Source organism: Arvicola amphibius, chromosome 6 (assembly GCF_903992535.2).
Source record: "Arvicola amphibius chromosome 6, mArvAmp1.2, whole genome shotgun sequence".
Lineage (NCBI taxonomy): Eukaryota > Metazoa > Chordata > Mammalia > Rodentia > Cricetidae > Arvicola > Arvicola amphibius.
Window position 1 is genome coordinate 6,107,303 of NC_052052.2, and position 15,160 is coordinate 6,122,462.

At 48.4% G+C, this 15,160-nt stretch overlaps 1 protein-coding gene across 1 annotated transcript; it reads left to right on the forward strand.

Annotated features, from left to right (window-relative positions):
* Nucleotides 1-858: 858 nt before the first annotated feature.
* Nucleotides 859-14,952, forward strand: Ca6 (carbonic anhydrase 6). The gene is made up of 7 exons (XM_038335522.1): nucleotides 859-931; nucleotides 4,849-5,028; nucleotides 8,787-8,935; nucleotides 10,266-10,358; nucleotides 12,122-12,191; nucleotides 13,200-13,357; nucleotides 14,821-14,952. Exons 1-7 carry the CDS (start codon nucleotides 859-861, stop codon nucleotides 14,950-14,952), a joined length of 855 nt encoding a protein of 284 aa, XP_038191450.1.
* The last annotated feature ends 208 nt before the right edge of the window (nucleotides 14,953-15,160 follow it).

Sequence of the window (15,160 nt, forward strand, 5' to 3'; positions counted from 1 at the left end):
GGAAACACTGGCTTCTCAGCGGGCATACATGCTCGTTTCTCCTGCACTAGCCGCATAGATGTACAAGGATTAGACAACTCATTGGTTCGGCTTGGGTGTGCCCAAGTGTATGGCACTGTCAGGACAAATCCCAGGAGAAACGTGAGAACTGGTCTAGACCTCTTCCACCCCCTCCTCCTCAATGGCCCCAAGGCATGTGTGCAGATAAAGCTCAAGAGCCAGGCTCCAAGGTCCCCGGCTGATTTAGGTTGAGGATAATCCTATCCCTGCCTCCAGCTGCCTCTTCCATTTCTTGCCCAAAGCTATCTGGGGTACCAGACTATCTTCCCAGTTGCCTAGCTGGTGTGGGACTGGGGGGTGTAAGGGAGTAGGCAAGCCTGAAACATTAGGGATGTTCTGTCTACTCTGGAACAGGCAGGAAATACCAACTGGAATCTGGCAAGGTTTTCAGACACTGATGATTCCCCCCAACAGCCAGGAGAAAGGGCAGAGGAAATGCCACCCTCCAGGAAGCCCCTGTTTCCGGGTGCACTGTGCCTCGGGCTCTTCATATCCCTCCAGATCACTCATCACTCAAGGCCCACAATGGCTGCACTGTGTGGCCCCTGGACTGAGTTTCCAAAGATGTTGAACAACCAGACATGGGTTAATTGGCTATGGTAATGCCCTGGGAGGAGGTGAGACACGTGCACCAGGCACCAAGTCAGAAGGGCCATTGTGGGGAGGGTGTTATTGTTCAGTGGGTGCAGCAAGGGCGGATCAGCCAGCTGGACCCGGTAAATTGTTATTTACAGTTTCTGAGCTCTTAAAAGAAGTGCTGCCCAGAATTTTGCTGCTTTCAGGCCTTCAGCATCTACCATGAGGGTTCTGGTGACTGTGGTGTCCCTGTTCCTCCTGGGCATCCAGGCCGAGACTCACTGGACCTACTCAGGTAAGCAGCCACTTGGCACTTCCAGACAGGGTGACCGGCCAGCCCTCCGGTGCTGGGTGTGGGTCCTCTGGTGGGATCCACCTGCTCTTTGGATTCACATGTGTTTTGCTATCTTTGAATGAACAAATAGACTTTCAACCCTGATGAAGGAGAAGAAGAGACAGCACTCCCCTGCCTCAGCCCAGCTTCACTTGGCAGCTTTAAAATCTGTTCCACTCAGGATTGGCTGCTTCAAGAACCCACATCTGCTTATAAAGCTATTGTTATCCAGATGTGTGACAAATGAGACTTCTAGAAAGAACACCTATGGCCTCATAGGAAAGGCTACTAGACCACAGATAGCAATTCTCCTCAGACATCTGCCTACTCCCAGTTCCCCCAGGATCCAAAGGAGGATGCTTTGCTTCTGCAGAACCTTACCTTGAGATATCCAGTCAGACTGCACAAAGGGAACTTGAGAATCTTCCCACTTGTATCCCCATAGAACCAGATTGGGAGTCGGGGTATCTGGGGGAGACTGGAGGCCTCTGGATGGTGCAGGAGGCCAGAGTGGCACAGGACAAAGTCTGCCCTGCATAGCTTGATTATTCAGAGTGAATTATAAGTCCTAAATCAAGGTGACAGATTCAGGGACATAGTAGAGGCTCAGATAATCCAATTCATAGGGCAGCTCCATTAATAATCCTAAAAGGAGCCCATACCTGTGTCATCAAGCAGTCTTACTGGCGGTGGTGCAGAGGTGACAGAAGACAGAGGGTTCTGGTGGCAAATTCTTGTCTTCCTTATGGTAGCAGAGACTCCCAGACTGGCCCTGGAGTCCAGAGTCCTGGAGGACGCAGGATGACTTTTGTAAGTGCCAGGAGGACCATGTGTAAGCTGCCCCACGTTTTCCCTCCCCTAGCACCAGGACTGGAGCCCAGCCTTGTGTGTGCTGGGCAGGCTCTGCTGTTGAGCTGTGTGCCTGGCTTCTTCCCAACGTCCATGAGACCCAGATCCAAAGCACTTGGGTCACAGAAGGGTGTGCCTCAGGCCTCTTTCCTTTATCTTGGTATTTCGCCTCTAAGAAAGAAATGTTTAAAAATTGGTTTGAATTATTGAATAGGACGAGAAGAGAATCAACTGTTCTGTAGATTGCAAACCATGAAGCCCCAACTGGAGCTCTGTTCCTACCTAGAACAAACCATGTGTTCATGGAGAGCTACCCTCGCAGGTCCTCAGCTACAGACGGCTGAACCAGGATAACAAATGCTTTCAATCCCAGTACCCAGGATGCAGAGGCAGGTGGATCTGAGTTTCAGGCCAGCCTGGCTAACAGTGAGTTCAAGGACAGCCAGGGCTACATAGAGAGACCCTGTCTTATAAACTCAAACCAAACCCCTCAGTGATGTGGGGCCTCTGTCATCTGTAGTGATGGGTGGACATTCCTCTGAGCCCAGGATTATTAACCATCTCCAAAAATATAAACTTTGCAGCCTCTTCCCTCCCTCCCTCCCTCCCTCTCTCCCTCCCTTCTCTTCTCTCTCTTTCTGTCTCTCTGTTCCTTCCATTCCTTCCTCCCTTCATTCCTCCCTCCATTCCTCTCTCCTTCCCTTCCTTCTCTTCTCTCTCTTTCTGTCTCTCTGCTCCCTCCATTCCTTCCTCCCTCTCACACTTCTTCCTTCTTTTCTCTCTTCTCTTCTTTTTTAAAGAGAGTATCTCATTACATTGCCCAGGCTGGCCTTGAACCTCTGGGCTTATTTATACCTGGTATAATAAGACTGTAATCCCAAACTCCCAAAGCTTGAGACAGGAGGATTGCCACAAGTTCAAGGCCAGTCAGGACTACATAGTAAGATGTTTCATAAAACAGGTTAACACCTGGATTCAAAAGAGCTTCCTGCCTCTAAAAAAAAATTAAATAAATAAAAACTGAAACCCCAAAACAACAACAAAAAACTCTCACTTCAGCCCCCTGAGAAGCTGGAACTTCAAAGTTTATTGGTTTGTGTTGCTTTCTAAGACAGTATTGTAGTGAGTGTTCGCTCTTCCCATGACCTTGGGTTATCTGGCCTGAGTGGCCTCTTAAAAGGAAGGAGGGCAGGGAATGTATTCTTTTGGATGGCGAAGACTGAATCAGGTGGCGTGAAACAGTGTGTGGTTGGATCCCAGGTTTCCAAGGACTGGGCAACTGGATTTATCATATCCCATATTTGTGAGTGTATTTTCCCTTTTATATCTTAATAAATCTTTGATACCTCTTAAACAGACACACATGCATTTCTCACTAAAAGTGGCACCCAGCGTGGGGCATGAACCCATGACCCTGGGATTAAGAATCCCATGCTCTGGGGGTAGGGGGAGTAGGGAAGGCAGAAGGGGAAGATGAGGGGAGAAGGTGAGAGGAGAGGAGAACTTGAGGGAACGGGATAGTTGAGATGAAGGAAAGACAGAGATGAGAGCAAGGAAAGAGATATTTTGGTTGAGAGAGCCATTATGGGGCTAGCAAAAAACCTGGCACTAGAGAAATTCCCAGGAACCCACAAGGATGACCCCAGTTAAGACCCTAAGCAATAGACGTGAGGGTGCCCGAACTGATCTTGCCCTGTAGTCAGACTGATGATGATCTTAAATATCACCATAGAACCTTTATCCAGCAACTGATGGAAACAGAGGCAGAGACCTCCATCAGAGTACTGGGCTGAGCTCCCAAAGTCCAGTTGAAGAGTGGGAGGAGTGAGAATGTGAGCAAAGAGGTCAAGACCATGATGGGGACACCCACTGAAACAGTCTACCTGAGCTAATGGGAGCTCACCAACGCCAGCTGGTCAGGAAGGAAGCAGCATAGGTCCAAACTAGTCCCTCTGAATGTAGGTGGCAGTGGCACCAAGATTTATCCCTACTGCTTGTATTGGCTCTTTTCGAACCTATTCTCTTTGGATGGATACCTTGCTCAGCCTAGATATAGCAAGGAGGGCCTTGGACCTTCCCCAAAGCAATGTGCCTTACCATCTCTGAGGAGTGGATGGGGGGGTGGGATGGGAGGATAGGTGGAAGGGATGGGAGGAGGGGAGGGAGTGGGAACTGGGATTAGTATGGAAAATAAAGATAGTTTGTTTTCTTTTTAAAATAATAATAATAATAAATAATTTAAAAAAAGAATCCTGTACTCTACCAACTGAGCTAACTGGGCCCTCCCTCCTTCCTTTTAAGAGGTCACGTAGAGAGGTGGGAAGCACCTCCTTCACACGCCAGGGAGCCCAAGGTCATGGGTGGAGCAAACACCTGCTACACATCTCGAATGTTGTACAGGCTGGCCTTAAACTTGGTTTGTAGCTAAGGATGACCTGGTACTTCTGATCCTCCTGCCTCCTCCTCCCCAGTGCTGGGATTACAGGCCTGTACCACCCTTTAACAGGATGCTTCTCAGATGCCCTGTATCCATGTGGTCACCTAGGTGGTCTTGTCTTGGCCTTCCTGTCGGCCAGGAAGAGGTTGGAACAAGAAAACAGCTGCTGTATGTGGAAGGTTCCAGCACAAGGGAAGCCAGGGCCTCAAGCACCAGACTTGGAAGGAAATCTATATTCTCTGAAAATGAGGTTAGGGGTTATTGGTAGGCCTAGGCTCCCTTCAGAGTATTCATCAGCCATGAATACTAGAAAGAAGAGGGCCAGCTATCTACTCTGCAGAGGAGACCCCTGGACACGAATCATGAACTCAGGTTCTTGTGCCAGTAGATGCAAGGAAGAGTCGGAAGTCGGCACCATGGCCACACCCCAAGCCAAGTCCTTGGCTTAGTTTAGAGCTCTTCTGGCCAGCCCTCTGGAAGCTCTGCTTCTGTTTCCAGAAGGCTGGCCTGCGGGTCCTCCACCCCGAAGACCCTGGCCTGCTAAGAAGTCAGCTGGGAAGCTCTGACTGGGCTCCACTCTCTCTTGTTGCAGGGGACAACCTGGAAGAGAGTGACTGGCCGAAGGCGTACCCTGACTGTGGTGGGCAGAGGCAGTCGCCCATCAATCTTCAGAACAAGAAGGTGAAGTTCAACCGGTTCTTGAAGCCGCTGACCCTGAGTGGCTATGGGGAGGATGGGTTGGAGTTCTCCATGACTAACAACGGCCACACAGGTAAAGGGGCGCATGGGCCTGCGTGAAAAGCTGGTAGTTTGTGTGCATGCCAGGAGCCATGTGTATGGAGACCCAGAGCACAGCTAGCAGAAACCCCGGGGACTCTTCCAGAGACGGGCAACAACTGTCCCTAAAGTCAACCCCTTGTGGGCTCCTCAGAGACACCTGTTTTGAATCCTGAAAACCTGTGTTCAAGTCCCTGGGACCTACACTGTTAAAGGAAAGAGTCGACTCTCAAAAGCGGTTAACTTCCACACAGGCTCCAAGGAGGGCATTCCCCCACACTCACCCCCAAATAAATGAATGATAATAGTAACAACAACAATGATAAAACCCTGCCAGGTGTGGGGGCACGCACTTTTAATTCCAACAATTGAAAGGCAGAGGCAGGTGGATCTCCAAACAATACACCGGAAGACCCTTACCTGAGTCTGTTCCAATGCACTGGCAGAGCATTCAGACAGAGGGTGACTGGGGTTTACCCCGCAGGGCGTTCAGACAGAGGGTGACTCGGCTTACCTTCCCTACTGTTTTTATGCAGCTGTGCCCCGGTTTCTATAGTTTCTGTATGGGATCTGATTAGCTACGAGCACCTGAGAGATAACTCAGTTTCTCAAAGGTTCAAAAAGAATTCCCCTCACTTTCTCCAGAGAGATAGAGAGAGAGGGAGAGAGGGAGAGGGAGAGAGAGAGAGATAGAGAGAGAGGGAGAGAGGGAGAGGGAGAGAGAGAGATAGAGAGAGAGAGGGAGAGAGGGAGAGGGAGAGAGAATGAATGTGTGTATCAGAAGGGAAAGCTGGATCTTGGGAGCCCTCTCAGGGCAGCTGTGACACCCACATAGTGTGTCCTAATTCTCCACTAGATTTGTCTTTGAGCCTCATAGCAACCCCAGGAGGGAAGCATTGTGTGGGGTGTATTAATATGTGTGTATATGTGTGTGTGCGCGCGCGCGTGTGCGTGTGTAGGTACACAGGTACATATGTGCACATGTAGATAAAATCCAGAGATTAACATCCAGTATCTTCCTAATAGCTCTCTTAGTTTTTAAATTTTTGTTACATCTATTTATTTATTTGTATGTGTGCAGCGGTGCTTCCTCCTATTATGATTATTACATCTATTTATTTATTTGTATGTGTGCAGCGGTGCCTCCTTCTATTATGATGGCTATAGAGCTCAAACTCAGGTCATCAGGCTTGGCCCCATGTGCTTTGACCCCTGAGCTATCCCTTCAGCCCCTTCATCTTAGTTTTTGAGACAGTCACTCACTGACTTGGCTAGACGGGCTGCTAGGTTGGCTTGTCACCTTCCCTAGGGCTGGGATTATATGTGTGAAGCTCTGTATCTGGCTTTTTATGAAGGTGTTGGGGTTCCAAACTCGTGTCCTCTTGCTTGTGTGCTAAGCACTTCAGCCACCGAGCTGGCTCCTTAGCCTCTCTTTGATTTTTGAGCTCAGCTAACCATGGTTGGTTCCAAACTCCAAGCGCCTCGAGCTCTTGGCTATCCTGTCTCTACTTCCCAAGTGCTGGGATTGGATGCCTGCACCCCACCCCAACGGTTGATTAAGGGAGGCCATTTACAGGCAGGAAACCTGAGGTCTCCGGAGGCCACGGGTTCACTCAAGATCACAGTCACTAGTGGCCCAGTGACACAGACCCAGATGTTTGGATCTCAGCCCTATTGTACCTGGATCCTGGGTGAATTAGTTTACTGTCTATGCACAGGTGCATGTTGCCTCATTGAGACAACAAAACCAAATTCCAGTTATGGGTCGGGTGAGTGGTAAGAGGAGAACAGAGCCATGCCTGTGAGTGGCCCAGGTACTGTGGCTGGGACTACTAAGATCCACAAACTAGTAGCTTTTGAGGTATTGGAGGGCTCTGTGCATGCTAAGTCCATGTTCTGCTTTTGGGCTAAATTTATCATCTATTTTTAATAGTTATTTCATTATTTTCAACTATATGTATGTGCGTGTGTCTGTGTGTGGGTCTGTGCACATGAGTGCAAGTGCCCTCGGATGCCAGGGGCCTCAGCTCCTTCCCAGAGCTACAGGCATTTGTGAGCCACCTGACAGGGGTGCTGGGAATTGAATGTGGGTCCTCCTCAAGAGCAGCCTTGTTAATTGCTTAAGTCTTATTAAGTCCATGTTAATTGCTGAGTCAGCTCTCAGGCATCCAGTCTGTTTCTGTAACAGATGGGGAAGGAGTCTCCATGTTGATTTAAAATTATGTGCAAGTGGTCCTTCTGTCTTGGCCTCCTGAGTGTTGGGACTGCAGACATGCCTAGCTTATATATCTTCAATGATAAAGTGTCTGCTTAGGTGTTTTGCTGATTTTCAAAATCAGCATGCTCATTTTCTTATTGCTGAATTTTCTTTTTTAGAGACTTTTTTTTCTGTCCAAGCTGGCCTCGAACTCACAGAGATCCACCTGCCTCTGCTTCCTAAATGCTGGGATTAAAGGTATGCACTGCCATACCTGGTCTTATTGTTGAATTTTAAGAGTCCTTTATTTTTTGTAAAGATTTTTATGTGTATGAGTGCTTGCCTGTATGTGTTATGTGCACCATGTGTGTGCAGCGCCTGTGGAGGCCAGTAGAGGACATTGTTCTCCTGGAACTGGAATTTCAAACAGTTATGAGCTGCCATGTGGGTTCTGGGAATTGAAACAGGATCTCTGGAAGGCAGTCAGTGCTCTTAACCTCTGAGTCATTGCTTCTGTAGACTTTTATCAGATGTTTATAAATCCTTTCTTACAGTTTATTGTCTATGCTTTCCTTCTCTGACCAGTGTCTGTTGCAGAACAATAAAACAATTTGTTGTTGTTAATGTTTTCTAGTGTTAACAGTAGAACCTATGGTCTTTACATGCAAGGCAGAACTGGGGCAGGGCTGCTATACTGTCAACATCCCTTTCTTCTTTTTTTCTTTCTTCTTTCTTTCTTTCTTTCTTTTTTTTTTTTTAACCAAGACAGACTTTCTGTGTAGCCTTGTCTGTCCTGAGACTTGCTCTGTAGACCAGGCTGGCCTGGAACTCAGAGATTCACTTGCCTCTGCCTCCCAAGTGCTGGGATTAAAGGTGTGCACCACCACTGCCCGGCTAACATCCCTCCTTTTCAAGACAACCAAAGGCGGCCTCAGTTAAGGATGATCCTGAGTTTCTGGTATTCCCATTTCTGTTTCTTGAGTGCTGGGATTATGGGAGTATGCTATCATGCACAGTTTTTTAAATTAATTTATTTTTATTTTATATGCATTGGTGTTTTGCTTACATATATGTCTGTATGAGGGTGTCAGATCTTGGTGTTACAGACAGTTGTGAGCTGCCATATGGGTGCTGGGAATTGAACCTGGGTCCTCTGGGAGAGCGGTCAGTGCTCTTAACTGCTGAGCTATCTCTCCAGGCCCCCATGAACAATTTTATGTGGAGCTGGAGATCAAACCCAGGGTCCAGTGCATGCTGGGCGAGCACTCTATCCTCAGACCCCGTGATGTCATCTGAGTACAGCAAATGCTCAGATGTCTGCTGTCCGGGGAGACAGTGGTTAAGTGTTCATTGTTCACAAGGAGGCAAATGTGTTTGGAAGACGACTCCCTTTTAGGATCTGGAAAGCTTGGTAAGGAGATTTGGAGACAGATAGATTTGGGCCTGGGCTTTTCATTAGCACAGCCACAAGCTCAGAAGGGTGTGGGGTGGGAGATGACCCGGGAGGCTGCTTACTGGGGAGTCTGAGCCTCCCGGTGCTATGTTCTCTACTGCAGTGCAGATCTCCCTGCCTTCCACCATGAGCCTGAAAGACTCTAACGGCACCGTGTATAAAGCAGAGCAGATGCACTTCCACTGGGGTGGGGACTTCGCAGAAATCAGCGGCTCTGAGCACACCGTCGACGGGATCAGGCGTGTGATAGAGGTATGTGACAACCCCAGCGGGGTCCCCTTTCCTTCAAGGTCCATAGTCACTTTTTATGTGTTTGTATGTTTGTGTCATGTATGTACACATGAATGCGAGTGTGCATGCACATATATGTGCATGTGTGTGGAGGCCAGGGGTTGACATTGTCTTCCTCTATCACACACATCTATCTGTCTATCTATCTATCTATCTATCTATCTATCTATCTATCTATCATCTATCTAGGCTCTTGCACTCTATTAACTAGACTGACTGGTATTGAATCCCGGGGATCCTATTACTACTGGCCTCAGCGCTGAGATTACAGGCATGCACAGCTGTGCTCAGTTTCTCTTTGTGGGTGCTAGGATTGAACTGTTTCTCATGCTCACATAACAACGACTTTACCAACTGAGTCATCTCTTTCTTTTTTTAAAAAATATTTATTTATTTATTATGTATACGTTATTCTGTTTGCTTGTATGCCTACATGTGAGCCCCCATGTGGTTGCTGGGAATTGAACTCAGGACCTTTGGAAGAGCAGGCAATGCTCTTAACCACTGAGCCATCTCTCCAGCCTGAGTCATCTCTCTTAAATAATGATAAAAAGGGCCTCAGATTTCATTACAGATGTTGTGAGCCACCATGTGGTTGCTGGGAATTGAACTCAGGACCTCTGGAAGAGCAGCCATTGCTCTTAGCCTCTGAGCCCTCTCTCTAGCCCCATTGGCTCTCCCTTTCTTACTGAACTAGCCAATACGACTGTGCAATGGTGGTGGTACCATGACGGTTCAGTCACCCTGTGCTTTATGTGCAGTTCGTTGAGAGCTTACTGGTCACTGCTCTGTGAGGGAACATAGATGGATTCTCTCTTCAGAAACTCGCAGCATGGCAGGAGTGTCTCGCCTGCATGGTGCCAGGCCTTCCTCTGCTTCCGCTGGATTTGCGTGTTAGAATTTTAGAACCTCTTTGGCCTGCATCCCTCCTTGCCCTGATTTCAGGCTCACAGTGGCTTCCCGAGGGAGGAGCGTTCATTGCTCACTTGCTCCTCAAGCCCCCTAGAGGCCCGAGGAGGGCAGAGTGGCTCCAGTGTCTACCAGGAGGGAGGTTGGGTCAAAGCAAACAGAACAGCGACCTTCCAGAACCCTGCTTCCCTCTTTCCATTCTCAGAGAAGTTTCCGGTCTTGGCAGTTGGGCTTGCAGCCTGCCCAGGCAGAGGGAGGTCGGCGCTGTTTGTGTGGGGTAGTCGAGGCTGGACCGTCTTCCATCCTTTCCCTCACCCCTGGGAACCCTTAATGGTCTGGAGTCCCCATGCACTGCCCTTGACCTGCTTTCTCTCACTCACAGATCCACTTTGTTCACTACAATTCCAAGTACGATAACTTTGACGAGGCCAAGAGCCAGCCCGATGGTTTGGCTGTGCTGGCAGTTCTTGTGGAGGTAAGCTGGAGCTACGGCGTGGGTCTGCACCCGGGCTCCTAGGCCCGCACATCCAAAGGAGGGCATAGCAGCCAAAGGGTCTGAATGATACATTGTCTCCATTATTTCTCTCAGTCGCGTCCTAAGCTTTCCCAGGAAAGCTCCCTCAGTGGAGGGCTGACCTTTGCCAGTCCTTGCTTGCTCCTGTGTTTTGAAGCATGGGACCCTGGGTAGACTCAGAGGACCTGGGAGCGCAGAAGGGTTGACTGGACGCAAGCTGGTCGATGAGCTGTGTGAAACTTCCAGTGCAGCCAGACAAAGGCACCAGCGCTGTGCGTCTAAACAGTCCGCGTGATGGACTTCGGGAAAGGTGACTAGGAGCAGGCAGGAATCTGGGCTGCAGATTGCTCAGTGATTGAGAGCACCGGAAGACCCAGGCTCACTTTGCAACCACTTCCCGGAGATCGGATGTCTTCTTTTGCCCCCTGAGGGCACCAGGCACGCACGTGGAACACAGACACACTTGCAGGCAAAATACCCATACATATAAAATGAAAATAAATAAATCTAAAAGAAATGTTTTAAGGTAGACAGAATTGAATTCTCCAAAATTTTAACATTAAACTGGATAAATTTACAAACAAAATGAAATATCCAATTGGTTCTATAGTTATTTCAAAAGATAAAAACAAAGCTGGTTGTGAAGGTGTAAGCCTGTAATCCCAAGAGAAAAAGTCAATCGGATCCAAATGATCTGTGGTGCATGACTGTAATCCCAGCCCTCCGGGAGCAGAGGGATCGCTGTGAGTCTGCAGCTGTCATGGTCTGTGCAGCCCGGGCTACACAACAAGACCTTACCTCAAAAAACAAAATCATGCCAGGCAGTACACGCCTTTAATCCCAACACAGAAGGCAGAGACAGGCAGATCTCTGTGAGTTCAAGGCCACCTGGTCTACAATGTGAGTTCCAGGAAAGCTAAACAATAAAACCCTGTCTTGAAAAACCAAAACAAACAAAAAAGTAAAAAACAAACACCCAAAAAAACAAAACCCACCAAAATCAAGCTGGATGGTGGCCACACGCACCTTTAATCCCACCACTCAGGAGGATCTCCAAGTTGGAGGCCAGCCTGGTCTACAGAGTGAGTTCTAGGACAGTCAGGACTATACAGAGAAACCCTGTTAAAACAAAACTAACAAAATCAAACCCAAACCAACCAAATCAGCAGCAGAAAACAAACAAATCATATGCCTTTTACACCAAAAGCAACTTTTACTTTCATCTTAAAACAAACAAAAAAACTGGGCTGGAGAGATGGCTTAGTGGTTAAAAGTCCTTGCTGCTCTTGTGGAGGATGGGAGTTCAGTTCCCAGCACCCACATGACAGCTCACAACCTCCTGTGACTCCAGTTCAGGTGGGTCTGGTGCCCTCTTCTGGGCCCCAAGGACACTGCATGCAGATGATACACATACAGACACACAGGCAAACTCTGACACACATTAAAATAAGTCAATGAAGTCAACATTCACATCAAAGAGTGTCCTAGCAATAGGGCTACAGGAGCAGCTTTGCCTGGGACATCTTGTCTGCCAGAAGCCCCAAGGTCAGAGCCCAGGTAGGTGGTAGCAAGAAACAGTCATCTTGTCCCCCCCAGCCCAGCTGAGTCACACGACCTCCCTGTTTTCTGCTCAGCCTTCCCAGCTAGGAAACCAAGCAGCTGGTGCGTGTATGTCTGTGTGACGTAGTTCTCCCTCATATTGAGTGTTCTGTGCTTTCTCCCAGATTAATGAATATGAGGAAAATACCTACTACAGCCCCCTCATTTCTGAGCTGCTCAACATCCAGTATACAGGTAAGGAACGCCCACGGCAGGGAAAGGATTGAGTGTGGGGTAGTAAGGAAGCCTCGGCCCTTTGGAGGGAGGTTCGGGTCTCTTTGGCTGAGGAACTTTGTTCCAGTCCTTTTCTGCTGTAGGTTTTGGAGGGAAACATACATCTGAGAAACCTGTGTATAAGTTCTTGTCCATTGCTATCTCTCCAGCCCTTAAATATGGATTTTCAAATTATTTATGTGTATGGGTGTTTGTGTGCTCAGGCACACCCGCAGAGGCCAGAAATGTCCCCACACTCAGTGGTTAAGAGCACTTGCTGCTCTTGCAGAAGACCTGGGTTTGATTCCTAGATCCTTACAACTGCCTGTAACTCCTGTTTCAGGGGATCCAGGGTCCTCTTCTGACCTCTCTGGGTACCAGGCATGCACACGGTGCACATATATACATGCAGGCAAAACACTCATACACATAAAATAAATTTTAAAAAGTATTCTGTATAGAGGGCGAAGAGATGGCTCAGCAGTTAAGAGCGCCTGTTCCACTGTCATCAGGACCCGAGTTCAGATCCCAGACCTATCTCACAAGCCGAGTGTCCCTCAGATCCTATAACTGTAGCCACGATCCCTTGGAGCTGGAGTGACGGGCTGTGTAAGTCACCTGACTAGGGTGCTAAGAGCTGAACGCTGGGCTTCTGGGAGGGCAGTACATGCTCCTAACTGCTGAGCCTCTTCAAGCCTCTGGAAGTCATTTAAAGTCCAGGCTGGCTTTGAATAAATGGACATCCCCCTGCCTCAGTCTCCCAGTGCATGGGCTACACACATGCACCCCCAGGCTTTGTTCTCTGCTCTTCACCCATCCACAGAGCGGTAAGTGGAAAGGGGGGGGGGGCTTTTCAGTCATCAGCTCCTTCGTCCCTTGGGCTTCGGCAGAGGACTTGACCGCTCCCATGCTGAGGCAGAGCCCGAGCTGTCTCTCCTGGGGCAGCAGCCCTCCATCCCATCCCATCCCATCCCATGTCTTCTCTCTTAGGACAAATCACAACCCTGAAAAACACTAACATTTATAACTTGCTGCCTGGAGACACGTTCCACTATTATACCTACGAAGGCTCGCTCACCACTCCCCCTTGCACTGAGAACGTCAAATGGTTTGTGCTCCAGGATACCGTCAAGCTCTCTAAGACCCAGGTAACAGCGGCTTCACGTCCCCAAAGCCTCCCTGTGACTGTCTGGCTAACAAAAGTTTCTTCCAGGAGCCCACCTCATTCTTCGGTATTTGCCGCACACAGGCTTTGATGGCGTCTTAGGGTTGTTATCGCTGTGGTGAAACACCGTGACCAGAGAAATCTGGGGAGGAAAGGGTTTATTTAACTTACACTTCCACAGCCCTGGTCTTCAGTGAAGGAAGTCAGGACAGGAACTCAGAAGCAGGAGCTGATGTGGGGCCATGGAGGGCTGCTGCCTACTGGTTTGCTTCACGTGGCTTCCTCAGCCTGCTTTCTTTTTCTTTCTTTCTTTCCCTCCCTCCTTACCAACCTACTTACCAACCAACCTATCTACCTACCTACTAACCTACTACCTATCTACCTACTAGTCTATCAACCTACTTACCAACCTACCTGCCTACCAACCTACCAACACAAGGAAAAAGACAATGTGAATGAGGGCCATCTGAGGCAGAGTTACAAAGATTTCAGACAGGGAATTACCAGACAAATAATGTGAGGCTATCTGATATGTATAAAGAAATAAGAGATTTAAATATAGGGAAAAGAAAAAAAAGTACAAAATGATCAACCAGACTTGAGCATAAAAACCAAATAGGACTTTTAGGAATGAAACTAGATTAGCCATAATTAGCAACTGAATGAATGGTTTAATAGCATGTTAGATTTAATTCAAGAGACAGCTAGGAAATTGGAAGACAGAGGTAGAAAAACAGTCTAGCCATGGCACAAAGAGGACTGGAGGTGGAAATGTGTAGCAAGGAGAGAGGGAGGGTGGAGAAGAGAGCTAGCACACGTCTCAAGTTATAGGAGAGATTCAGCTAGGTGTGGGTGCATGGCTGTAGTTCTAGCAACTGGGAGGCAGAGGTGGGTAGATCTCTGAGTTTGAGGCAAGCCTGGTCTACAGAGTGAGCTCCAGGCCAGCCAGGAACATGTAGTGAGACCCTGTCTAAAATATAAAATAAAAGCCCACACACCTTTAATTCCAGCACTTGGGAGGCAGAGGCAGGCAGATCTCTGAGTTCGAGGCCAGCCTGGTCTACAGAGTGGGTGCCAGGACAGCTGGGCTGTTACACAGAGAAACACTGTCTTGAAAGAGGAGGGACATGAACAAAGAACCCAGACATTGTCATGCAGAAACAAGAAGCAAATACTTCAGGGATGTAGACAGAATATATTTTTAGAAAAACAAGCACTGAGCTTGCCACTTGATATATCTCTGTTACTTATTGCTTTTATTCTGTTAACCAAACACTCCTGTGGGAAGACAAAAGGACAGAAGGGTAAGATCCCGAGGAAAGGCTCTCACGGGGCCGCTGCACCCGAGGGTGTCCAACACTCGGCCAGCATCACACAGATGGGAGCATCTATCCAATCACTCACCAAATGCTTTCCCCCCCACAAGTCACCTCATGTTGTCTGCAGGTTATGAATATGGAGAACACTATTAAGAACAACCACAACGAGACCCTTCATAACATCTACCGCAAGACCCAGGCTCTCAACGAGAGAGTGGTGCAAGCCAATTTCCCAGACTTCTTTAGTAAGAGTAAGTGACACCAATCTTACTTCTTCTGTACGACTTGTGGACCACAGTGTTCTTCCCCTCTCTGGCTGGTCCCTTCTAGCTACAGAGAAGGAAGGAACACCATATCAAGGCAGGAATACTCACGTGGGCCAACACAGGCAGGGCAGGACAAGATGGTGAACGCTCGTTTCTCCCATCTCAGTGAGAATTGCAGAGAAGACACCACGTGGTGTGCAG